Source organism: Aquarana catesbeiana, linkage group LG08, assembly GCF_042186555.1.
Source record: "Aquarana catesbeiana isolate 2022-GZ linkage group LG08, ASM4218655v1, whole genome shotgun sequence".
NCBI lineage: Eukaryota > Metazoa > Chordata > Amphibia > Anura > Ranidae > Aquarana > Aquarana catesbeiana.
Genome location: NC_133331.1, coordinates 261799002 through 261825650, shown reverse-complemented (window position 1 = coordinate 261825650; position 26649 = coordinate 261799002). Strand labels below are relative to the sequence as shown.

The 26649-nt window shown below is 42.0% G+C and overlaps 1 protein-coding gene across 2 annotated transcripts in view; it reads left to right on the top strand.

The window, feature by feature from the left end:
* Positions 1-816: 816 nt before the first annotated feature.
* LOC141106387 (uncharacterized) overlaps positions 817-26649 on the top strand; it is a 41410-nt gene continuing 15577 nt past the window's right edge. The window contains exons 1-5 of one of the 2 annotated variants that reach the window (XM_073597132.1): positions 817-1017; positions 1812-1835; positions 2454-2570; positions 6145-6252; positions 13108-13164. In XM_073597132.1, the coding sequence (XP_073453233.1) occupies positions 2493-2570; positions 6145-6252; positions 13108-13164 (243 nt within the window). In that variant the 5' untranslated portion in view covers positions 817-1017; positions 1812-1835; positions 2454-2492. The remainder of the gene's footprint in view (positions 1018-1811; positions 1836-2453; positions 2571-6144; positions 6253-13107; positions 13165-26649) is intronic. The other variant, XM_073597131.1, reaches the window with a different exon arrangement.

Here is a 26649-nt window from a genome sequence, read left to right as displayed (position 1 = left end):
GATGTGTAGGTGCCCCAAATTGAATAGATACTGGAGAGAGGTAGTGAATAAAATAAACAAGATATTTAGATTATCTCTCAGTTTGGACCCTAAAATAAGTTTGTTGAGCTGTATGGAGAAAAATAGGAGCATGGGGGGAAGCAAATAAGCATAATTAGATCTCTTTTTCTTACACGGAAACTGATAGCAAGAAGATGGCTGGCGGTGAGCCCACCAACCCGAGTAGAATGAGAGGGGGAGGTTAATAAACCAATAAGAATGGAAAGACATGTCTATAATAAAAGGGGGAATGCCAAAATGTTTAAGAAAATATGGGAAAGTTGGATGAGAGGATAAGGGAAAGAAATGTCACAGAATTAAGGGTAAAGTGGTTCCCTCTCCTGCGGATACCAAGATTTGTTTTTTTGTGTTTTTTTTTTTCTTCCTTTCTTTTTTGCTGTCTGAAATGTGATAAATGGATATACTATGCTAATTTTGAGATAAAGGTGAAGGGTGAACTGAAGTGTATTATGTAAATTTAAGGGGGTGTTTGTTAAATGTTGGTGGGGTGTGTGCAAAGTGTAAATGTGAGATGTAAAAATGTATATTTGTTCTTTGTCTTTTTATATGAGTAAAAATTATGTAAATTAAAAAAAAAAAAAAAAAAAAGAATACGTTTGGAAGACAACACGTTGATCCTTAGAACTTTTTACTGAAACCTTTTGTTTCAAATGTTGCAGCAAAGCTGCTTTGAATATGTTACTATCTTAAATAAACACAGCCAAGAAATCTCTATTTATTCATTTCAAGCATATCAAAAAGAAGGCAAGAGAGCTGGTGTTGACGTAAAGATTACAGCGTACAAGGAAATATATTTCACAGTATTCCTTTCAATTATTAAAATATCTTTAAAATTCCCTGGGTGATTAGCATAGTAGCATCTTTATATGCTCCTGCATGAGTGTTCTATGACTGTATTTGGAAGGAAGGTGATACTGCAGGAAAAAATAGTAAGTGGTCAGTGACAGACTCCACAAGGTAAGGATATTTACTGCTTCCAATTCACCACATCAGCAAATCTGGAAATAATTTATTGTTACATGCTACGAATATTAAAACATTTAATGAATGTATTTGTAGTATAGCAATTTGATCTATTAGATAATAACTGGGGTTACAATATATTTTACTATTATTATTATTTTACTATAGATAGATTTTCTTTTAAAAAAAAAGTGTGATTTTTTCTTTCTTTTTTTCCATTTTTTTGGGGTGGGGTGGGGAGCAGAGAGGTGCATATTTGGGGGTTTTTTTTGTTCTTGCGTTCTGTTTTTCTGTTTTGTGTGTATTTGTTCTGGAATTAATTTAATTGTTACATACATGAATTATACATTTTAATATTTGTATCATGTATTTGTTTGTTTGCAGTAATTAAAGCAATTAAATAGTAGTTGGGGTTTTATTACATTTTATAAAAATACATTTTCTGCTAGATAGAGTTTCTATTTTTCTTTATTAAGAAGGTGTGTTATCTTTTTTTTTTTGGAACAGGGACTATTTAGGGTATTTATCTGTTCTTTGTATTTGTAGAAATATGTTTATAAAAATATAATATTTAATTCATGTACAGTATTTGTTTATTTGCAGTATAGAAATATATATCATATATCATTGTATATTTGTTTTTTTTTTTACGGAAAATGTATCTAGTTAAATAGTTTTTTTTTCTTTTTTTGGGGGGTGTTTAGGTTTTATATTTGTTCCTTGTATTTGTTTCCTTTATTGTGTATTTAATAATTATTTGTGTCTTGTCACATTAAATATATTCACAGAAAAAAGTACAGACAGAAAAAAAGGTAATTGAAAAAAAAATAATGAGGCTAATTGGAGGCCATATTCGTGGCACAAGAAGAGGTCTAAGATAGTTAATGGAGCTTCTATAATTTTTAGGTGCCATTAAAAGCTTATTGCATCCATTTTGCATTGCAAAATACCTTAATTTCACCTATTCTGTTGACTCCTATGCATTTTGCTAAATGGGAAAATTTCAATAAAACATTACTTTTTTGGGGCTGAAATGGCATTTAATTGTCACTTGTCTCTTAATAAAAGTAACATATGCCTCTCTCTCAGAATTGATGATTATATAAACTGGAGCTCAACGGAGAAATCTCTCATGACTTTACAGAGTTTTTGAACTTGCTGAAAGGCTGATTTTGTGCAAGAAGTAAAGACTCCATGAGCTGTAGTGATATTGTAACTAGGGATTAAGGAAGCTGATTTTTTTTATTTCTGCAAAATGTGAGTACAAATGAGAAACTTGCAGAGAGATTATATTGGAACCAATGGAGAAGTCAGCATGGAGGGGGAAATTGGCACCCACGATGGATCAGATATGCTAGGTGCTATGTTGATGTTACAATATTTTAGGAAAAATATATCTTTCCACCTTATAGATTTGCTTTTCTCTCTAGGGATACATTGACTTATAGGCCGTGCTTCTATCCCTCGCAATGACTACTGTAATGCCGCAAGTTCATCCAGCAAGTTTAAAAGAAGAATTTACCAAAGGGAAACCAAAAACACATGGGGTGAGAACCTGACCAATTAAAATGTACCTGCTAAAGGTTATAATTTATTTTGAGGCTAGGAATCATCTCAAAGGAAGCCCATTATGAATGATGTCTGTAAACAATTTCACTGGGGTCATACCAATGTGCAATTGTGCCCCACTGCTAAACACTTAAAGCATATGTATAGCAAAAACACGTTTATTACATTTTGTTTAGAATAGGGGATGGTAAAGCTCCTGTCAGTTTATTTTATGCTGTCTGTCCCATTGGGGGGATTTATTTACAGTCCATGTCCCTGGGATGCACAAGGAAGTGGAAACAATATTACAAAGGTTAGGGGAAGTGCCCTTGTGGACAGTTGGCACCTAATGGAAGATTTACTCTCAACTGTTGTCCTGGTGACAATATCCATCACTTTCTGTCCCACTGATAATGGTCACCAGGACAAAAAGAGCGGTTGAATCTACTTTTGCTAACCAGTCCCCATTTCATCCAGAAATACAAAAAATGTTTGCCTTTACACCTTACGGGGCCCTCTGTCATTGTGATCTCCATGGCCATTTAACTATCATATTAAAGTTTTATATATATATACACAGTATCTCACAAAAGTGAGAAATATTTTATTATATGTTTTCATGTGACAACACTGAAGAAAAGACACTTTGCTACAATGTAAAGTAGTGAGAGTACAGCTTGCATAACAATTTGCTGTCCCCTCAAAATAACTCAACACACAGCCATTAATGTCTAAACCGCTGGCAACAAAAATGAGTACACCCCTAAGTGAAAATGTCCAAATTAGGACCTAGGTGTCAATATTTTGTGTGGCCACCATTATTTTCCAGCACTGCCTTAACCCTCTTGGGCATGGAGTTCACCAGAGCTTCACAGGTTGCCACTGGAGTCCTCTTCCACTCCTCCATGATGACATCACGGAACTGGTGGATATTAGAGACCTTGCGCTCCTCCACCTTTCATTTTAGGATGCCCCACAGATGTTCAATAGGGTTTAGGTCTGGAGCCATGCTTCGTCAGTCCATCACCTTTACCCTCACCTTCTTTAGCAAGGCAGTGGTCGTCTTGGAGGTGTGTTTGGGGTAGTTATCATGTTTTAATACTGCCCAGCAGCCCAGTCTCTGAAGGGAGGGGATCATGCTCTGCTTCAGTATGTCACAGTACATGTTGGCATTCATGGTTGCCTCAATAAACTGTAGTTCCCCAGTGATGGCAGCACTCATGCAGCCCCAGACCATGACACTTCACCACCATGCTTGACTGTAGGCAAGACACACTTGTCTTTGTATTCCATGCCTGGTTGCCGCCACACATGCTTGACACCATCTGAACCAAATACGTTTATCTTGGTCTCATCAGACCACAGGACGTGATTCCAGTAATCTATGTCGTTAGTCTGCTTGTCTTTGGAAAACTGTTTGCAGGCTTTCTCTTGCATCATCTTTAGAAGAGGCTTCCTTCTGGGACAACAGCCATGCAGACCAATTTGATGCAGTGTGCAGTGTATGGTCTGAGCACTGACAGGATGATCCCCCCCACCCCTTCAACCTCTGCAGCAATGCTGGCAGCACTCATACGTCTATTTCCCAAAGACAACATCTGCATATGACGCTGAGCACGTGCACTCGACGTCTTTGGTCGACCATGGCGAGGCCTGTTCTGAGTGTTAAACTGCTGTATGGTCTTGAACACCATGCTGCAGCTCAGTTTCAGGGTCTTGGCAATCTTCTTATAGCCTAGGCCATCTTTATGTAGAGCAACAATTCTTTTTTTCAGATCCCCAGAGAGTTCTTTGTCATGAGGTGCCATGTTGAACTTCCAGTGACCAGTATAAGAGAGTGGGGGTGGTCTCACTTTTGTTGCTAGCAGTTTAGACATTAATGGCTGTGTGTTTTTTTGAGGGGACAGCAAATTTACACTGTTATACAAGCTGTACACTCATTGTACCAAAGTGTCATTTCTTCAGTGTTGTCACATGAAAAGATATAATAAAATATTTACAAAATTGTGAGAGGTGTACTCACGTTTGTGAGATACTGCGTATATACACAGTATCTCACAAACGTGAGTACACCTCTCACATTTTTGTATATATAAATCGTGTGGATGAGCAAGTTTGGGGTGGAGGAACTTGACTGGCCTGCACAGAGTCCTGACCTCAACCTGATAGAACACCTTTGGGATGCATTAGAGCATTCCTTCAGCACTACTGATTTGCTCAGTGGTCCTCACTACAGCTGACTTTGGCAGGAAGGTGGAGGCCTATTCACTTTCTTTTAAGATAGGATTTGTTTAAGCTTTTAACTCTAGTAGCTAGTTATTGGTCTACCACATGTATGCTGCCATGTTGGCGCCAGCAAAATGGAAAACTGTATTAAATACTTACCAAAGTTTTCCATTCCATGCAACCCATGGCAGCATATTAAACCCATCCAGTTCGCGCCTAGCATTTTACAGGGAATAGGCTGTTTGGGTGTCAAAACTTTATAGCTTTTCACTGGTCCTATGGGCAGAAGTTGAAGTGCCAGATGCCATGGAATGATTGCCAGGTAATGAAAAAAATCATACGTTTTTGATAAAATTTCATTTTTTTTCTTATTTACTATTATTATTATACAGGTTTTATATAGCGCCAACATATTTAGCATAGTTGTTAAAGGTTAGATATTCTTATGCCGCGTACACACCAGCGGACTTTTCGACCGGACAGGTCCGACGGACAATTCGACCGTGTGTGGGGGTCATCGGACCTGCAGCGGACTTTTTCGGTCGAAAATCTGACCGACTTTAGATTTTTAACATGTTTCAAATCTTTACGTCGGAACTCTGCCAGACCCAGTTCCTATCGAAAAGTCCGCTCATCTGTATGCTAGTCCGACGGAGGAAAACCGATGCTAGGGCAGCTATTGGCTACTGGCAACTTCCTTATTTTTGTCCGGTCATACGTCATCACGTATGAATCCGTCGGACTTTGGTGTGATCGTGTGTAGGCAAGTCTGTTCGTTGAGAAAGTCCGTCGGACCAGTCCGGTCGAAAAGTCTGCTCGTGTGTACGCGGCATAACAGTTTTTTATTTATGAAAAATTGGGTCATTTTTGTAAGGATTAAATTTGGGATTCAGCAAAATAGATGAAAAACCTTTATAATCCTTTAAAATCCTTTATTAGATCCTATTAAAATAAGAACAAATTATAGATTTAAATAGTGTAGTATCTCTTATTATTAACATGAGATGGCTAAAGCTTAACTCTAGTCTTACTTTCAGTCTTGCACAGTTGTACAGGCTCCTCTCCAGTACTGAAGTTGCTTTTAAAGCAAACTCAGAGTTTTTTATGGTATGCCTTGTCCATGTCTTTGCTGCAAAGATTTCCACTGAGATGAATTAAGGGAAACCTCCGCAACGAGGGCAAAGACAGCAATAAAAACCCACAGAGTCTCTAACCGTTATCTACTCTATCTGTAATAAAATGAAGTTGGACTTTAAAGAAGATTTGGAGTTGAAACAAAAGTGCACATGAATGAATTAGGATGCTGCTTTGTGGATAACTGATAATAGTTTTTTTTTTTTTCTTCAGGTTGTGATAATACTTGCAGCCATCTTGCAGGTTGTTCTGGAAATTGTATTAATAGTTATTGAAAGCTACACGTTGCAAATTTATATCTCATTTTGGGTACCAGCCTTTGTAAGTAAAAAAAAAATAATGTCACAAATGTTTCCTGTGATTTTAGTGTCAGTGTGCTCAGTGACATACAGAAAAGCCCTGGGGCCATTCAAAAATGTATTAAACAAAATTCTGACTTTTAAAGTCAGAATTCTTAGTCTATACATGCAGTAACCTCTATTCGGAGGGTTGTAATTCTTGATTTGTAAGATTTTAGGACCAATGAGCAACAATGTAGTACCACCTGCATGGTACATTGACCAAAGCTTTGACTTCTGACTTTGAAACTCATTATTTTGGCTTTTAAATCCAGAACTCTGATTTTAAAGATCCGAATTTTGTTAGAACCCCTTGCCAAAGCCTTCTGTTATGATATTCATAGAGTATTTTGCAACAGAGGGAATACAAAGTATCCCTCTTTATCAATGACATCCTCCTGACACTGACTAATCCACACATCTCCCTCCCCAATCTCCATGGTTTATTGGCATTTTTGGTTCACTTTAGGGTTACAAGGTCAATACAACCACAACAGAGGCCCTACCACTCCATAAATCCCCCTCCCTACTTGCAACCCTACAATTGGTGTCCCTACTCCCTTTAATAATTACGTATACACAACTTCCTCTTATTCCACCCTCTATCAAGCAAACTATCCCTCTGTGTTCCAGGAAATCAGTTGCCTTCTGAAACAGGGAGATAATTACTCCCCTCACTCTTAGGGATGATCAATGTTCTCAAGATGTCATTATTTCCAAAACTTTTGTACCTTTTTGAAACTCTGCCAGTCCCTATCCCATTAGCGTAGCTTAAATCCCTCCAGAAATCCTTTCTTAACTTTATGTGGCATAATGAATCACATTGGATTGCTAGTTCTGTGGTAGTTGCCCTACGATCCTGAGGAAGTTTGGGGCTCCAGATATGATCAAATATTATTACGCTACACACCTTAGGGCTATTACCTCATGGTCATCTCAAATTAATATGTCCCCAATAAATGGTCAGAAACCAAAATGGTAATTACTTGCCCCGTATATATCCTTGTTCTATGATATGGTCAAATCTCTGTACATATATTACTCAGCTAAAGGGTTTATGCCTGGCTCTGAGGTTGTTCACCCTTTCCATTTGGAAAAAAATGTTTTAAGAAGTACTCTCTCTCTTACCCATGCCCGCCACTACTAAATGTGCTTTTTAATCCAGATGTCCCTGAAATTTATCATATAGTCGAATGCATCCTTGGTCACAAGCAGGTGTTTTTCAGCTTCCGCCACTTGGTACATGTCTCGTAAAATGTACTCTTTTGCTGACATACAAAGAAAATTTCAGGCCCCTAAATAATTATTCTTTTCATTTCTTCAAATTACATACTTTTTCTCCTCTAAGTCTCCTTTATTAACTTTGAACAAACCTACAACATTTGAACTTAGATGTGGCTGGCCTTGGACACATGGAATATCTTCTATCTATAAAATTATTCATGAAGCTACCCTACTTACTGAATCTATCCATTCCTACTGTATATGTGTAAGTGGCACATATCCCCCAACACCTCTTTTCTCTTCCGCAATGGGAGAAAATATGGGACTTTATCTCTAAAGCTTCGAGATGTGTGGCGCAGAGAGAAAATTTAACTTTTCTGGTACAAAACTCTGGAGGTTCCTCACAACCGGAACCCTTCAATCTCACAGCTGTGTTGGAGAGCCTGCAGTAATGTAGGCACTCATTACCATATATTTTGGGACTGTCCAGGTATCCAACCCTTCTGGGCTTCGGTTCAGTCCCTCCTTCAACATATTCTTGGGACTGTTTTACCCCTGGATCCGGTTCACTGTTTATTAGGTGCACCTTTCCCAGGCATTTCCAAGCATGCTAATAAACTGGTTGCATTTGTCTTGCTAGCTGCTAAACAGATTATACCTCTAGGCTTCTTCTGCTCCCCCTACACACTCACAATTATTACATGTTATAGCTGATATATGTATAATGGAATACCTTACTGCTGTAGCAGATGACTCTTTACATCAAGTTGCTAAAACCTGGGATTTTAGAGATAACTGAGTTTGGCCTAGAATTGTCACCCCAAGTCCCTGTTTAGCTACCTCCCTTTTCCTAATATATAAGTTGCCCTTGCATACTCATTTTGCACATGTGCTTCATAGTGTGTCCCTTTCCCATTCCTTTGTACCTTTTCCTGATGCAGTATTGAGATTCATACACATGGTCCTATATGAGCTGCATTAGTCCTATGTGAAATTCTATACCTGTTTATTGAGCCTGCTCTATTTGTGACTACTTAAGAATAATGTATAAGTCATACATAGTAAGTATGTCCTACGTGTTTTCAGTTTCATTAGATGCTATATAATTATTTTTTGTTCTTTACACTTTTGTTCTTTTTTGTCTCAGTTCGAAAAAAATAAAAACCCAATAAATAAACAATTATGAAAAATTCAGAAATCCTATATAAAGCATGGTCCATTTTACTCCAGCAGGGGAATAATAAATTCCTTCCTGATCCCCCAGAAGGCAGTCGGATATTACCTATTGTGTTATTACCTATAAACGTTAAAAATAAGTTATACAGTATAAAACACTATTTTGTGGAAATTAAATACAGGCACCCACAGCAGGAGTTCTTCTTTCTCATTTCCTCTAAAACTTTAAAGTGCACATACTGTAATTCATCCCTAAAAATGCAGCATTGCACAGAGAAGCACAGAGACCCAGCTATCTAGTCACTGGGTCTTAAATAAGATATCTAGTGAAAATGGAAAGGGTTTAGCATATTGATTGATCTGTTACTTCCTGGAAATACAGTAATGTCTCTCTTGGGATAGTTGTCACTAGAACTGAAATCCCAGTTGGAAGATTTACCCTCATCTCTTTTTCAGGTGAAAATTGTAAAATTTTGGATTTTCCATAACCTTCTCTCTCTGTGACAGAGGAAAAACCAGTAAAAATAGGTAGATGCACTCACTCTAATGCCCTGTACACACGGTCGGACATTGATCGGACATTACGACAGCAAAATCCATGGATTTTTTCCGACAGATTGGGTCAAACTTGTCTTGCATACACATGGCCACACAAAGTTGTCGGAAAATCTGATCGTTCTGAATGCGGTGACGTAAAACACGTACGTGGGGACTATAAACGGGGCTGTAGCCAATAGCTTTCGTCTCTTAATTTATTCTGAGCATGAGTGGCACTTTGTGCGTCGGATTTGTATACACACGATCGGAATTTCCGACAACGGATTTTGTTGTCGGAAAATTTTATAGCCTGCTCTCAAACTTTGCGTGTCGGAAATTCCAATGGAAAATGTGTGATGGAGCCCACACACGGTCGGAATTTCCGACAACAAGGTCCTATCACACATTTTCCGTCGGAAAATCCGACCGTGCGTACAGGGCATTAGTGTGGGCATAGTAAAAAAAATTACAGACTTTCCAAACCTTCCATAACCAAAAACAGTTTTGGATATAAATACATAAATACTAAACAAAATATTTACAAACCCCTATACATTACTTTTAAAAAAACTTTTCAGTCTGGTAAATATGACAGTATAGAAGATAGGTTATGGGAGATGGGACCTAAAGGAATCAAAAAAGTTAGAGGGTCAGCATCTCTGGATGCATCTAGCCGAACAAATGTAACTTTACTATTGGCATGGTTTTGCCCACTGTCCTGAAATAAGGAATACTCATTGTTTTGGGTAGAGATGAGCTCAATGTTCAGGTCGAACATAGGGTGTTCATCGAACAGCGAACATTATAGGGCGTTCGCGGAAAGTTTGAGCGTTGTGGAACGCCCCATAATGTACTGTGAGATCGCAGTGCAATGCTGTATGATGATTGGTCAAAGTATGCACCTGACCTGCATGCTTTGGCCAATCACAGCGCACTATGGTAAGAGAGCCATAACTGGCCAAAGGCAGGGTGCCTTTGGCCAATCATGGCTCAGGGGACTAAGTCCATGCCCCACACTATATAATGCTGCTTACACGGCGGCCGTGTGTAGTGTTGTTGGCATGGACAGAGAGATAGCTTGATTTAGATTCAGCAGGCAGGTTATTCAGTTAGTGGCAGTGTATTTGATTATATATATATATATATATATATATATAGTCAGGCTAATGTGTATATATATATATATATTTTAATACACTGTAATATATATATATATATATATATATATATATATGAGAAAATATATATATGTATACTCTGCATTTAGCATAGACTATATATTCAGTCAGTGCAGGCAGTGTATTTATATATATATATATATATATATATAAATTTGAAGAAAGGTTTGTGCCCTGGGAGGTTACAATTTTCTGGTGCTGGACACCATGTTGCTGAGGCTTCGTTCAGTCAGAGGAAGAGCTGTGGAGAAGGTGGCCAGCTGACCGATGCCTTTAAACAAGTTTTCAGTCCTCAGCGCCAAGGTCTGATCGGTTCAAGCAACCATCGCCAGCATCTGCATTACATGACGCAAGAATATCTAGGGGCAAGAGCAGACTTGGAGACCTTTCCAACAGAGCATCCACTGGGTTACTGGGTCTTGAGGATGGACCACTGGCCAGAACTAGCTCAATATGCAATTGAGCTACTGGCCTGTCCTGCATCCAGCGTTCTTTCTGAATGCACATTCAGTGCTGCTGGAGGGTTTGTAATGAATCAAAGAGTGCACCTGTCTACAGACTCCGTTCATAGGTTCACATTCATAAAAATGAATCAGCCTTGGATCAGTAGCTATCAAGCACCTGATGCTGATGTAACTGATTGAATTTGCTATTGATGTGGGATCCCTTGAAGACTGCCTATGCTGACTATCTTATTCCTCCTCAATCTTGATGATGCTAGCTACCAACAATATTTTTGGTTTAGAGCACCACCACCACCCAAGGCCCAATTTTTCTGCCCCTGTTTAACAGGGACATGTAATTACAATTTTTGAAATTATATTTCACAGCAAGGCCCATTCCTGTGCCCAACAAGAGTATCTGTGAGGGGTTACAGTGTTGTGGCACCACCACCCAAGGCCCAATTTTTCCTGCCCCTGTTTAACTGGGGCATATAATTACCATTTTTGATATAGAATTTCACAGCAGGGCCCGTTCCTGCGCCCAACAAGAGTAACTGTGGGGGCTTACAGTGTTCTGGTACCACCAACACCTAAGGCCCAATTTTCTGCAGAGTATATAGGGCAGGCTGTATTGTATATATACTGCTGTTCAGAGTATATCGTGCCTGGGGGCCTGGGGGTCCCCCACGCCATTTAAAAAAAAAAATTGGGTGCGGGGTTGCCCTTAATATCCATACCAGACATGAAGGTCCTGGTATGGATTTTGGGGGTGACATCCACACCCTTTTTTGTGGTATTTTTGGTATTTTTATCTATATTGCTGGGATCCGACAATACATTACAGCCACGAGCAGTTTTGAATGACATTTTTTCCTTTAGAAATGTCATTTTGCTGTGGCACTGTTATAAACATGGGAAAGATGTGCTACTTTATAGGCATACTAAAAATACCCCCCAGGCACGATATTTAGAGGAATATTTCATTTTTATTGTTTCACTTTAAGCATTATTAAACTCACTGCTCCAGAAAAAACAGACGTTTTTAAAACTTTTTTTTTGCATTAATACATGTCCCCTGGGGCAGGACCCGGGTCCCCAAACACTTTGTATATATATAAGCCTTTAAAATTAGCACTTTTGATTTTTCACATTCGTGTCCCATAGATTTTAACGGTGTTCAAAAAAATTTTTTGCCTGTTCGCATGTTCTGCTGCGAACCGAACCGATGGGTGTTCGGCTTATCCCTAGTTTTGGGATAAGTAATGGAATGAGACATATGAATACCTCCTAGTCAGGTCAATATGAAATATTCCACATGGTTTCCCAGCTATCCTTAAAGTATAACTAAAAGCAAAAACCTCCAATTGTCCCAATCACCAATGTTACTGGGAATGGTAAGAGATGGGCAAATCCAAAATTTTGAGTTGCTACCAAAACAGAAATAGAGGTGAAATCTTCCAATGGGGACATTTGGTCCTTTGACAACTGTCTAAAAGGGTCTTTCCCTCACATGGAAATAATATTATATAATTTCCTAGATCTACATTCTACTATCATTCTACATTCTAGATCTATAATCTACAGTCTACATTTTCCCCTAGTAAAAAAATTAAAAAGAAATTGCTGCAATTGCAAAGTCATGTTATTAGAAATACCGCCTTCCCCTATGTGCTGTCTTCTTAGATAATACATTGGGCTCTAATATCCTTTGTAATTTGGTTTAAAGTTTAGCCTTTCATTCTACCATAAATAATTTTTTGTGGTCGAGTCAATGTTGCTTCTGCAGTGTTCCTTATTGCCCCTCATACATTTCCTAATAAACTAGCATAAAAAAAAATTAAAAGCGATAAAATGTATGCTGAGCAATGGGGAGGACTGCTGAGGCAACATTTTAGAGTTAGTTTATGGTTTAGTCTTTCATTCTGTTTTAATGTTTAAATGTACTGTATAACAACATTTGTTTCGCAAATAAGAAATAGGTATAAAACAACAGTTTTGAAATGTAAAAAACAAAAAGGTGACCCAAAACCATTATGGCTTCCCTTTAAGCTGGCCTATGTACCAGATTATTCTGGCCAGAGAGCATCATCTGTGGAGTCTGTGGGTTTCTACGATTTGGCGTAAAATACTAGCCACTTTTCAGTCTTTTGTTATGTGCTGTTGGGTAGCCATAGAAGTCCCTTGAAATGTATTTCTAAACCGTTCCTCATAAACTGTCTCCTTTGTGTATGAAATGCTATTGACAATGCATAATAGAATAATTATCGTTTCTATTTTTAGTACATTATCGCAGGATCACTGTCAATTGCTGGCAGCAATACACAAAATATTGGTCTGGTAAGTAAGATCTTATTTTAAGTAGGCATGAGCAAAATTAAGAGTTTTCAATTCCTCAAAATTTTGGTGAAAATTGTGAGATTCCAGCCAAATGCATTGGGGCTAGTGAGGACAGCAATATTAGCGTAACCCTAAACGGGGCACTGGGTTTAAATTTCTGTTGAGCATTACAGAAGCTCCTTCTACCTATCCTGGATATCTTCTTATGCCAAAAAAATTGACCTTCATTTGCCTTACTACTTTGTTTTTTTCTTTTTGTATACAAAAGATAGACAATAAAATAAAGTGACATAAAAAGTTTAAGTGGAAGATGAACCCTGGAAGCTCTGAGCAATATATATTATATATATATATATATATATATATATATATATATATATATATACAGGCTGATTGTACCCATATATATTGCTTGTGGTTAGGGATGAGTCGAACACCCCCCCCACAGCAGAACATGCGAACAGGCAAAAAGTTTGTTTGGACATGGGAACACCGTTAAAGTCTATGGGAGGCCAAGCTCCCCAGTGCGCAGTGAAGGAAAGGTAACATCCCTGCCCATGCCTGCTGGACCATGAGTCAGCGGTAATATGCACCTTACTGCTGACCGCCCTGTCCAATGTGGCCAAAACATTGCCTTCCACATGCCGGTAGAGAGCCGGAATGGCCTTCCGTGAAAAGAAATGGCGTTTTGGAACCTGCCACTGAGGTACAGCACATTCCACAAATTCACAAAAGGGGGCAGAGTCTACCAGCTGAAAAGGTAGCAGTCACAGTGCTAGCAATTTGGCCAAACTAGCATTTAGACACTGAGCATATGGATGGCTGGGACTGAATTTCTTTTTACGGTTCAGCAACTGGGGTAGGGAAATTTGCCTGCTAAAATCAGCAGCAGAAAAAAAGGACAATCGTGCCCCATGGCCACCTGCAGAGGATGCATCATGTCCATGACCAGCACTGTTAATTGTAGACAGAGAGGCTGCTTGCCCTCTTTTAGTGGCCTGTGAGCGTCTGCCTCTCCTCGGTGGCCTTCTGGACATGATGCATATTTTGCTTTGTAACACCACACTACACTGTATTAGAACATAAACCCAGTGGACAAGGGGAGGGGGAGGGGGAGGGGAGAGGGAATTCTCAGTATGAAGAATACCGAGTGGAAAAGCGGTTACTTCAGCAATTATGGATCAGAAAGTGATAATATGAAAATTAACAATTTATTGGGTATATATTGAAATCAACGGGACATATTGAGGCATTCAAAATCAGGACAGACACAATATGAATAATGCAATAAACATCAATATCATGTTAACAGCCTCTCCCCCCTCCCTGTTACCACACTATATGATGCTCAGCAGCATATCACATTAACTATTACACTACCAAATTAATGGTTGCAACACCATTGTGTGATTGCCCTGATTTAATTGGATTACCATTGCTGTTGAACAACATACTCAGTCCGGACCGTGTCAGTGCTGTCGTGTGTGTTTTTTGTCCTACATGTTGTTTCGTTTTTAGCATCACCACTTTGATATTGATGTTTATTGCATTATTCATATTGTGTCTGCCCTGATTTTGAATGCCTCAATATGTCCCTTTGATTTTAATATATACCCAATAAATTGTTAATTTTCATATTATCACTTTCTGATCTATAATTGCTGAAGTAACTGCTTTTCCACTCGGTATTCTTCATACCGAGAATTCCCTCTCCCCTCGCCCTCCCCTTGTCCACTGGGTTTATGTACTGGTTCCTTGGTTACAGCAATAACACTACACTAGGTGTTTGGTCAGACCTTGATCAGTCACTTGACTGACCAATTTGTATACAAGACTTGCCTTGTGTCCTCCTCCCCATCCCCTACATTCTTTATACACTGTATTAGATACTGTGTACACCACCAGAAGTGTAGTATAAACTAATACAGTGTATACAGATACAGTGTACACAGCCTGCAACTGTACTATGGCTGCACTTTATTTTATACTGTGTACACTACCAGAAGTGTAGTAGAAACTGTACACACTGTATTAGATACTGTGCACACCACAAGAAAAGTAGCAGAAACTGTAATATGGCTGCACTGTATTGTGTACTGTGTACACCACCAGAAGTGTAGAAGAAACTGTACACACTGTATTAGATACTGTGTACACCTGCACTGTATTAGCAACTGTACTACGCCTGCACTGTATTGTGTACACCACCAGATGTGTAGTAAAAACTGTACACACTGTATTACTTTTCTGGTGGTGTACACAGTATCTAATACAGTTACTGTGTACACTGCATGCACTGTATTAGCATCTAATACAGGGTGTACAGTTTCTACCACACTTCTGGTGGTGTACACGGTATAAAATACAGTGCAGCCGTAGTACAGTTGCTAATACAGTGCAGGCGGTATACACAGTATCTAATACAGTGTGTACAGTTTATACTACACTTCTGGTGGTGTACACAGTACACAATACAGTGCAGCCGTATTACAGTTTCTATTACTTTTCTGGTGGTGTACACACTATCTAATACAGTTTCTACAGTTTCTTCTACACTTCTGGTGGTGTACACAGTATAAAATACAGTTCACTGCCATAGTACAGTTGCTAATAGATACTGTGTACACCACCAGAAGTATGCTTTTGTCAGTGACATATCAGAGCATATGATTTCTAGCGCAGACAAAGGAAAAGATTCCCTTGTTTTTTTGAGAGTCTTTTAGTTTGTTGATACATTGAACTCCAGACTTTGAGAGCTGCGTTTACTGTGCTTAAGAATGACGGCGTTGGCCAGTGTTGTAGCCATATACTGTAGCAGCTAGCAAGGATTCGGTGGGGTAGTGGAGAGTGGTTTCTTCTATCTGTGCCCACAGAGGGCGAGGTGTGGATGACCACTAATGTTGGGTTTGATTAAGGAATAATTCTTAGATTGGGAAATCAATCTCTGCCTTGGATGTTGCAGTACACCTGATAGAGTGTTTATCTGGGAAGGCAAACGCCCCAGAGTTAAAGTTGTTGATGGTGTGTTGGAGCATGTCCAGTTGAGAGGAGAGTAGTGGAAATGGGAGAGTTCCAAACAGATATAACAGATGAGGCAAAAGAAACATTTTGGATAGCGCTATCCTCACAGCCCAGGAAGCCTGGGTGGTTCTGAGGGAGGTGCATATATCCAGCAGTTTCTTAAGAACTGATTCATAATTTATGCAGAGAGTGTTGCAGAAGGGGACAGTTAACTGTATCCCTAGGTAAGTAAGCATTGAGGCTGGGACCCATGGAAATGGGGATAGACGAGTGACAGTTGCTTTTGTACCTTGATCTAGACCAGGGGTCTCAAACTGGCAGCCCTCCAGCTGTTGCAAAACTACAAGTCCCATCATGCCTCTGCCTGTGGGATTCATGCTTGTAACTGTCAGTCTTGCAATGCCTCATGGGACATGTAGTTTCACAACAGCTGGAGGGCCATCAGTTTGAGACCCCTGATCTTGACATATGCCCATCAAATTGGATTTGGAACAGTTGATTTTGTATGAGGATCGCTAGCGAAACTGTACCAAAAGGTCATGCAGTGTTGGTAGGGACTGAAGAGGATTAGTCAGAACTACAATGACATCATCAGCATATAATCCTAATTTGTGGGTAGTATCCCCGAGTTGTAGCCCTGAGATTATTTGGTGGCCTCTTATGGCTGCCGCAAGGGGTTCCATTACTACAGCGATTATTAACAGGGAGAGGGGCATTCCTATCTTGTGCCATTGGAGATTGACACATGTGAGTATAAAGCTAGTATCGCTGTGTTGATGTTGCCCACAAATCCACATTTTTGGAGGACTAAGTTAGGGTAGGACCAATGGATTCTTTTAAACGCCTTCTCTGCATCCAAAGAAAGGAGTAGAGAAGGTCGTTTTGTGGAATTCAGCCAATTGTATGAGGTCCAAGATTCTCCCAGTGCCGTCAGATGTTTGGCGCCTTGGGATAAAGCCGACCTGGTTTGCATGTATTAGTGAGGGGATATGTAATGAGATACGGGAGGCTAGTATATTTGCATACATTTGAAGGTCAGTGTTTAGCAGTGAGATAGGTCTCTAATTAGCTGGGTTGTCATGGTGTTTACCGGGCTTTGGATTTCTGACAATGAGAGCCTCTAAGGATTCCTTTGGGATATTGCCTGTCTGCATAGTATGATTAAAGGCATTGCAGAGGTGTGGTGACAGAATATCTGCATATGTTTTAAAGTACTCATTACAAAAGCCATCAGGCCCCAGGGGCCTTATGTAAGGATAGTGAGCGGATCACTTTTAGAATTTCTGTTAGAGAGAACGTTAAGATTTTCTAATTGGTCGGTCGTGTAGGTAGACAGTTGCTAAGGATCCAGGAACTGGGAAATACGGGTGGTTTCTGGACTAGGGTTTTGTGTGGAGGTATTTAGTTTGTATAAGGATGCCTAGAAGTCCCGAAAGCAATTAGCAATGTCTATGGGGTTGCTGACTCTATGGCCCTGGGGTGTTTGCATGTATGGGATTTTGGAGGCGGCAGTTTTACATTTCATTTGTCTGGCTAAGAGGGCACCTGGTCTATTGCTCGAAGCATAGCAAATTGATGTGGTGATCAAAAGAGGCATGTATGAAGGAGCGAAATTCCTCTCTGAGTGTATGTGAGAGTGAGGTGTCTGCATCGTTAGGGGAGGTTTTGTTTGTTACTTCAAGTTTGCATATCTGATCAACGTATTTTGCACGCGTTTTTTCGTGGGCCCCAAGCTTAATGAAAGCACCTCTTAAACTGCTTTAGAACTCACATAAAGCCTTTATGTCATTTGATACAGAGTTCATATTGCACGTAAAGTAAGTCTCCAACCCCTACTTGCTCTTTTCCTGACACTGATAATGGGATAAAAGGGAGGTGTTCATGCGCCAGATGGTGGACTGTTTATGAGACCGGTTGATCAAAATGGTGATCGTAACCAATGCATGGTCCGACCAAGGAATATTCATATCTTTTCCAGCCCACCATAAGGAGGTTCCTGTGCCAGTGGTGCATTATAGGAAAGGGTATAAATATTTGGAGCTGGCTGATGTAAGCTCTCTTCCCCCAGGCCTGGCCTGGGGAGGGTGCATATGATGGAGCTGCTTTTTAGGCCTGTCATGCCTGAAAGGGCCTGGGATGCGATTAGGCCTGGAGCTGAGACCTTGTGTTGCTGATCGTCACTGGAGGCATAGATGTTGGTTGACGCTCCTGCAGAAGGATAGTAACAGGATGGAGACTCAAAGCAGGATCCTACTGGAGGTATCTGTAGGGCTTTTACATTAGAACCTCATGTTTGGAGATAGATGATTGCTGATCATATTGTTCAAAGAAGGATGCTAAAACATAGGTCTATCAGATTTGTCTTAATGGACCTTAAAGGAACTTTTTCCTGTGCTGTGACAAGTGAAGTGAAGGATTGCTGCTTTAGTCCTGATCATCTGCAATCCTAACCCTCTCTCCCATGGACTGTGACTGTAAATTTGTGTTTTCACCTAAAGGTGACTGGCGCCTATGTGTCTAAATGTTCCACTATGCTTAGGTGATCTACCCCTGGAGTGAAATTATCTACCTTTGAGGTGAAATGTCAACCTACCCTTTCTCTGGAGGTGCCACCATGCTTCCAGGACTCAGGGAGTGCTACACATACCATGGAGAATTGAGGCTTCTTTGAGAGCAAAGGCACTCCCCAGGCCCTACCCAGTATCACTATAGTGTACTTATTAAATTGTTTTGTGGATGCATATAATGTATATAATTTTAAGATGTGTAGCACTCTCTAGCTAGTGTGTGCTAGTGTACAGAGTTAGTTGTAGTGTAAACAAATTGGTTTGGCTGAGAGCCAGGCCTGGGTTGAATCTGGGTCAGGGTTGAGTGACTCAGGGAGGCTGGATGACTCAGCAAGTAGCTCTTCTGGTGCCTCCCCCTGTTTCTGGAACCTTGGAGAAGCTTCCAGATGTAGTGGGTGGAAGCCAGGAGGACTTGTTTGGCATATTTATAAAGGTCCTTGGCCAATCCCCAGCAGAAAAGGGCTGTCAGGGCCCTGTTTACCTCATAAATAGGCATGAGTCAGGCCAGCAGGGACAGTTGGGTGGAAGATAGAGATGGAGTGCTGAGGAGTAGGGATGAGCCGAACACCCCCCTGTTCGGTTCGCACCAGAACATGCGAACAGGAAAAAAGTTCGTTCGAACATGCGAACACCGTTAAAGTCTATGGGACACGAACATGAATAATCAAAAGTGCTAATTTTAAAGGCTTATATGAAAGTTATTGTCATAAAAAGTGTTTGGGGACCTGGGTCCTGCCCCAGGGGACATGGATCAATGCAAAAAAAAGTTTTAAAAACGGCCGTTTTTTCAGGAGCAGTGATTTTAATAATGCTTAAAGTCAAACAATAAAAGTGTAATATCCCTTTAAATTTCGTAGCTGGGGGGTGTCTATAGTATGCCTGTAAAGGGGCGCATGTTTCCTGTGTTTAGAACAGTCTGACAGCAAAATGACATTTTGAAGGAAAAAACTCATTTAAAACTACTCGCGGCTATTGCATTGCCGACAATACACATAGAAGTTCATTGATAAAAACGGCATGGGAATTCCCCAAAGGGGAACCCCGAACCAAAATTAAAAAAAAAAAATGACGTGGGAGTCCTCCTAAATTCCATACCAGGCCCTTCAGGTCTGGTATGGATATTAAGGGGAACCCCGGCCAAAATTAAAAAAAAAAAAAATGACGTGGGGTTCCCCCTAAATTCCATACCAGACCCTTCAGGTCTGGTATGGATTTTAAGGGGAACCCCGCGCCAAAAAAAAAAAAACGGCGTGGGGTCCCCCCAAAAATCCATACCAGACCCTTATCCAAGCACGCAACCTGGCAGGCCGCAGGAAAAGAGGGGGGGACGAGAGTGCGGCCCCCCCTCCCTCCTGAACCGTACCAGGCCACATGCCCTCAACATTGGGAGGGTGCTTTGGGGTAGCCCCCCAAAACACCTTGTCCCCATGTTGATGAGGACAAGGGCCTCATCCCCACAACCCTGGCCGGTGGTTGTGGGGGTCTGCGGGCGGGGGGCTTATCGGAATCTGGAAGCCCCCTTTAACAAGGTGACCCCCAGATCCCGGCCCCCCCCCTGTGTGAAATGGTAAGGGGGTACATAAGTACCCCTACCATTTCACGAAGAAAGTGTCAAAAATGTTAAAAATGACAAGAGACAGTTTTTGACAATTCCTTTATTTAAATGCTTCTTCTTTCTTCTATCTTCCTTCATCTTCTGGTTCTTCTGGTTCTTCTGGTTCTTCTGGCTCTTCTGGTTCTTCCTCCGGCGTTCTCGTCCAGCATCTCCTCCGCGGCGTCTTCTGTCTTCTTCTCCTCGGGCCGCTCCGCACCCATGGCATGGGGGGGAGGCTCCCGCTCTTCTCTTCTTCTTTTCTTCTCTTCTTCTCTTCTTCATTTTCTTCTCCGGGCCGCTCCGCAATCCATGCTGGCATGGAGGAAGGCTCCCGCTGTGTGACGGCGCTCCTCGTCTGACAGTTCTTAAATAACGGGGGGGGGCGGGGCCACCCGGTGACCCCGCCCCCCTCTGACGCACGGTGACTTGACGGGACTTCCCTGTGGCATTCCCCGTGACGTCACAGGGAAGTCCCGTCAAGTCACCGTGCGTCAAAGGGGGGAGGGGTCACCGGGTGGCCCTGCCCCCCCCCGTTATTTAAGAACTGTCAGACGAGGAGCGCCGTCACACAGCGGGAGCCTCCCTCCATGCCAGCATGGATTGCGGAGCGGCCCGGAGAAGAAAAGAAGAAGAGAAGAAGAGAAGAAAAGAAGAAGAGAAGAGCGGGAGCCTCCCCCCCATGCCATGGGTGCGGAGCGGCCCGAGGAGAAGAAGATAGAAGACGCCGCGGAGGAGATGCTGGACGAGAACGCCGGAGGAAGAACCAGAAGAGCCAGAAGAACCAGAAGAACCAGAAGATGAAGGAAGATAGAAGAAAGAAGAAGCATTTAAATAAAGGAATTGTCAAAAACTGTCTCTTGTCATTTTTAACATTTTTGACACTTTTTTCGTGAAATGGTAGGGGTACTTATGTACCCCCTTACCATTTCACACAGGGGGGGGCCGGGATCTGGGGGTCACCTTGTTAAAGGGGGCTTCCAGATTCCGATAAGCCCTCCGCCCGCAGACCCCCACAACCACCGGCCAGGGTTGTGGGGATGAGGCCCTTGTCCTCATCAACATGGGGACAAGGTGTTTTGGGGGGCTACCCCAAAGCACCCTCCCAATGTTGAGGGCATGTGGCCTGGTACGGTTCAGGAGGGAGGGGGGGCCGCAATCTCGTCCCCCCCTCTTTTCCTGTGGCCTGCCAGGTTGCGTGCTCGGATAAGGGTCTGGTATGGATTTTTGGGGGGACCCCACGCCGTTTTTTTTTTTTTTTTTGGCGCGGGGTTCCCCTTAAAATCCATACCAGACCTGAAGGGTCTGGTATGGAATTTAGGGGGAACCCCACGTCATTTTTTTTTTAAAATTTTGGCCGGGGTTCCCCTTAATATCCATACCAGACCTGAAGGGCCTGGTATGGAATTTAGGGGGACTCCCACGTCATTTTTTTTTTTAAATTTTGGTTCGGGGTTCCCCTTTGGGGAATTCCCATGCCGTTTTTATCAATGAACTTCTATGTGTATTGTCGGCAATGCAATAGCCGCGAGTAGTTTTAAATGAGTTTTTTCCTTCAAAATGTCATTTTGCTGTCAGACTGTTCTAAACACAGGAAACATGCGCCCCTTTACAAGCACACTATAGACACCCCCCAGGTACGAAATTTAAAGGGATATTACACTTTTATTGATTGACTTTAAGCATTATTAAAATCACTGCTCCTGAAAAAACGGCCGTTTTTAAAACTTTTTTTTGCATTGATCCATGTCCCCTGGGGCAGGACCCAGGTCCCCAAACACTTTTTATGACAATAACTTGCATATTAGCCTTTAAAATTAGCACTTTTGATTTCTCCCATAGACTTTTAAAGGGTGTTCCGCGGCATTCGAATTTGCCGCGAACACCCCAAATTGTTCGCTGTTCGGTGAACTTGCGAACAGCCAATGTTCGAGTCGAACATGAGTTCGACTCGAACTCGAAGCTCATCCCTACTGAGGAGGCTGTTGGGGGTCCTTGAGGGTGCCCCCTAGTCTGGGGGGTGACCTCAGGCCTGAGCCTCGGGTGCTGGAAAGATCCCCTACAACACATAGTGGAACGCCTTCCTGGAGGCACAGGAGCAAGAAGAGGACAGCGGCAGAGAGTCAGCATGTCTGGGAGATCTCTTAAAGAGTCCGCCGGGTTGACTGGTGAGTGTTTTAATCTAGAGAGGACTGTAGAGAATTTAGCCAGGAGGGTTAGTGAAAGAGGCAGCTTCAGCCAGGCGGGTTGGCAGTGCCTGAAGAGGAGGTGCTGGGATCTGTAGCCACAGGGATGTATGCTGAACACTGAATTTTACTACACTCCTAAAGGGGCCTCAGGTTCCTGCCTGTAACAGGCTTTTGCTCAGATCTGACTGAGTACTTTTGTCAGATCCATAAACAGTGTGCCAGCTCTAGTTCTGCAAGCAAGTGTGCTGGAGGAAGTAGAGGAGTGTAAATAGACTGTATATTGGAGAAGTTGTCCCTGAAGTTGTTTGAAGTCAAGTGGGCATCCCATAATTTCCAATCCCTATCCCAGTTCTAATCACTCAATAAAAACAAAAATACAAAGCACTGGACTGTTCTCTGATGTGACTGTGAAAATGTGGTGTGCCTGGCTGGGCAGGTTGGGGGATCCCATTCCACTTGCGACTCTTATGCCCCGTACACACGGTCGGATTTTCCGATGGAAAATGTCAGATCGGAGCGCGTTGTCGGAAATTCCGACCGTGTGTGGGCTCCATCGGACATTTTCCATCGGATTTTCCGACACAAGTTTGAGAGCAGGATATAAAATTTTCCGACAACAAAATCCGTTGTCGGAAATTCCGATCGTGTGTACACAAATCCGACGGATAAAGTGCCATGCATGTTCAGAATAAATAAAGAGATGAAAGCTATTGGCCACTGCCCCGTTTATAGTCCGGAACGATTGGATTTTCCGACAACTTTGTGTGACCGTGTGTATGCAAGACAAGTTTGAGCCAACATCCGTCGGAAAAAATCCTAGGATTTTGTTGTCGGAATGTCCGAACAAAGTCCGACCGTGTGTACGGGGCATTAGTGATACGCTACAGGTGTTTAGACATATATCAAGTATTTTCAGGGGTATTAAATAAGTCCTCTACTTCTTTATATTTGATCCTAGTAGGAAGCAGGATCACACTGATTAGTGGTCAGTAGGGATGGTTCGCACCAGAACTTTCGAACACCACGAAAGTTCGGACCCGAATAACGAACCCCCTTAAAGTGGAGTTCCACCCAAAAGTGGAACTTCCACTCATTAGATTCCTCCCCCCCTCCGGTGACACAGTTGGCACCTTTCAGGGGGGAGGGGGGTACAGATACCTGTATATTACAGGTATCTGTACCCACTTCCGGCGTAGATAGCCGCAGAATCTGCGGGTATTTACGCCACATCCTGTTCCCCCCCCCCGCTGCCTGCTGGGAAACACACGGGTCCCAGAGGCAGCAGGGACCATTCGTATTGCGCTGCGCGACTCGCGCATGCGCAGTAGGGAACCTGGAAGTGAAGCCGCACGGCTTCACTTCCTGATTCCCTTACCGAAGATGGAGGCGGCAGCACCCGAGGACGGAGAGACGCTTCGGCCTCGGGTGCCGACATCGCGGGCGCCCTGGACAGGTAAGTGTCCATGTTTTAAAAGTCAGCAGCTGCAGTATTTGTAGCTGCTGACTTTTAAAAAATTTTTTTTTCGGTGCCGCTCCGCTTTAAGGTCAATGGGACCCGAACGTCAAAAATCAAAAGTGCCCATTTTAAAGGCGTAAATGCAAGTAATTGGGCATACAATGGTTATAGGGGTCTGGGTCCTGCCCCGGGGGACATGTATCAATAAAAAAAAGTTTGTGAAAAACATCATTTTTAAATGAGCAGTTTTTTTAAATTTTTAACCACTGGGCACTTTCGCCCCCTTCCTTCCCAGACCAATTTTCAGCTTTCAGCGCTCTCGCAATTTTAATGACAATTACTCAGTCACGCTATGCTGTACCCAAATTAAATTTTTATCATTTTGTTCGCACAAATAGAGCTTTCTTTTGGTGGTATTTATTCACGACTCCATTTTTTTTTTGCGATATAAGCACAAAAATAGCGGAAATTTGGTAAAAAAACAATATTTTCTTCTTTCTGTTTTAAAAGAAATCCAATAAAATCGAATTTTGTCATAAATTTAAGCCAAAATGTATTCTGCTACATGTTTTTGATAAAAAAAATAATGTTAAGTGTATAATAATTGGTTTGTGTGATCACAGACATATGTACGCAAATGATCATGTACAGATGTGCGCAGGTGATCACGTACATATGTGTGCAGATTACCATTGGGATATGTGATTTTAGTGGGACAGCTTTTTTATTATTTGGGGACATGCGTTGTGGGGACATGTGTGTTTTACATTGTATGGGGACATTGTGTGTTGACACTAGGTTGGTGATCAGTGAGTAAAAAGCTGTAAAAAACAGTTCATACTCACTGATCATCAGCCGGCTGCAGCGATCCCCTCTCCTCTCCTCAGCGACAACTTCCGTGTGAGGAGAGGAGAGCTGATCGCCTAGCAACCGACTGTGTTTACATCACATGACGGCTGTGATTGGACATGTGATGAGGAGGGCCAAACACAGAGCCCTCCTGCCGATCCGAGATGCGCCGTGTCCCGGTGACACGAGCGCATCGGGATAGCGCCGCTGCGCGGGCACGCGCGTGCGCGATCCCGCTCCTTCTGAGGGACGTTCCTGAACGTCCACTCAGAAGGAGAGAGCGCCCACCCAGGCCGTTTATGTACATTGGCCGGGTGGGAAGTAGTTAAAGCGAAAGCATAAAAATGAAAAATTCCTTCCAATATAGTGCCTGGGGGGTCCCCTTGGTACAGACCTGCTACTTTACAGGTAGACTATGTCTAGAATCTGCTGCAGCAATAATTGCATATATAAATTCCACTGTCGCTAACAGTGTTACACCATTCCAGTGACAGAACAACCCACGGACTACAGTGGGCCTCCCAAGTCTGTTGCTGGTGGTGCTCTCTATCAACCCAATCAGAAATTGCTGTAGAGATCTCTAGCTGTCCCTGTCCTTTGCTGGACTGTTTTGCTCCTGAACAGCATCCTTTTCCTCCCAACTTCTCTCTAGGCTTTTCATCAAGATTTTTGACAAGAATGACATCAGGCACACTGCCTACATGTGAACAAACACTGCAGGCATAACGTCTGGACATAATTATGGACTCCTCTTCTTCTCTCTGTAGTGTCATGTACTCACAGTGCAGTGCATAGTTACATCTCTCATGCTTCACTTTGTTTACATTTTACATCTCCCGAAGATTCTGGTGATGACAGAGCAACCGGATCAAAATTCAGACATTGCCGGGTCATTTCCGGAAAGTTCCATGCTGACTGACTCCCAGTCCTTCATTTCCTAGTCTGCTGTCCAAAGTAAGGCGCTAACATGAAAACAAAAATTAAAATAAACCATAAGAAGTCCATCAAAATTATATCAAAAAGTTCTTCAAAAGAAATCCAATCACCTTGATGAAAATTTTCGTGCGCTATATATCAGCTCCTTCTTATAGTGCTCCACCAACCATGTGTATAGAATGCGCACTCCCCAACCATCCATGTAAAACCTCAACTCCTGCTTCTCCAACAATGGACTGGGAGTAAGAGATCTCGCACAAAAGGTGATGGCACAGAATTGCGAAATGCATTGAGGTTGCGCACTCGCCATCACTTGATGTCACATCCGGTTTGTCCATGGGCATAGTTTCCGGTCCATTTGAAATGCACGCCAGCTCAAAGTGAGCGTCAGGGGTTTCACTGAAGGCTGTCTGTGTTGATGCTGACTGAAGCACCAATAAATGTAAGTGGCTTGTTACAATAGGTAGCACAATTCACAAAGTTTTATCAAATTATTACACTATGATACTTTTCATCTTCTCTGGGTGTTCTTCTGTGATATTATGAGAGTGAGCTATCTGGAGAGACAGGGTTGGTGAACCCTTTTGTGCCACTAACAGATCTCTAATGCCGTGAACACACGAGCGAACTTTTCGACAGCAAAGGTCCGATGGAACTAATCCGCTGGACAATTTGATCGTTTGTGGGCTTCATAGGACCTTTGCTGTCGAAAAATCAGACGGACTTTAGAAATAGAACATGTTTCAAATCTTTCTGAGGGACTCGAGTCCGGTCGAAAAATCTGTTCGTCTTTATGCTAGTCCGATGGACAAAAAGGTACGCAAGGGCAGCTATTGGCTACTGGCTATGAACATCCTTATACTAGTCCGGTCGTAC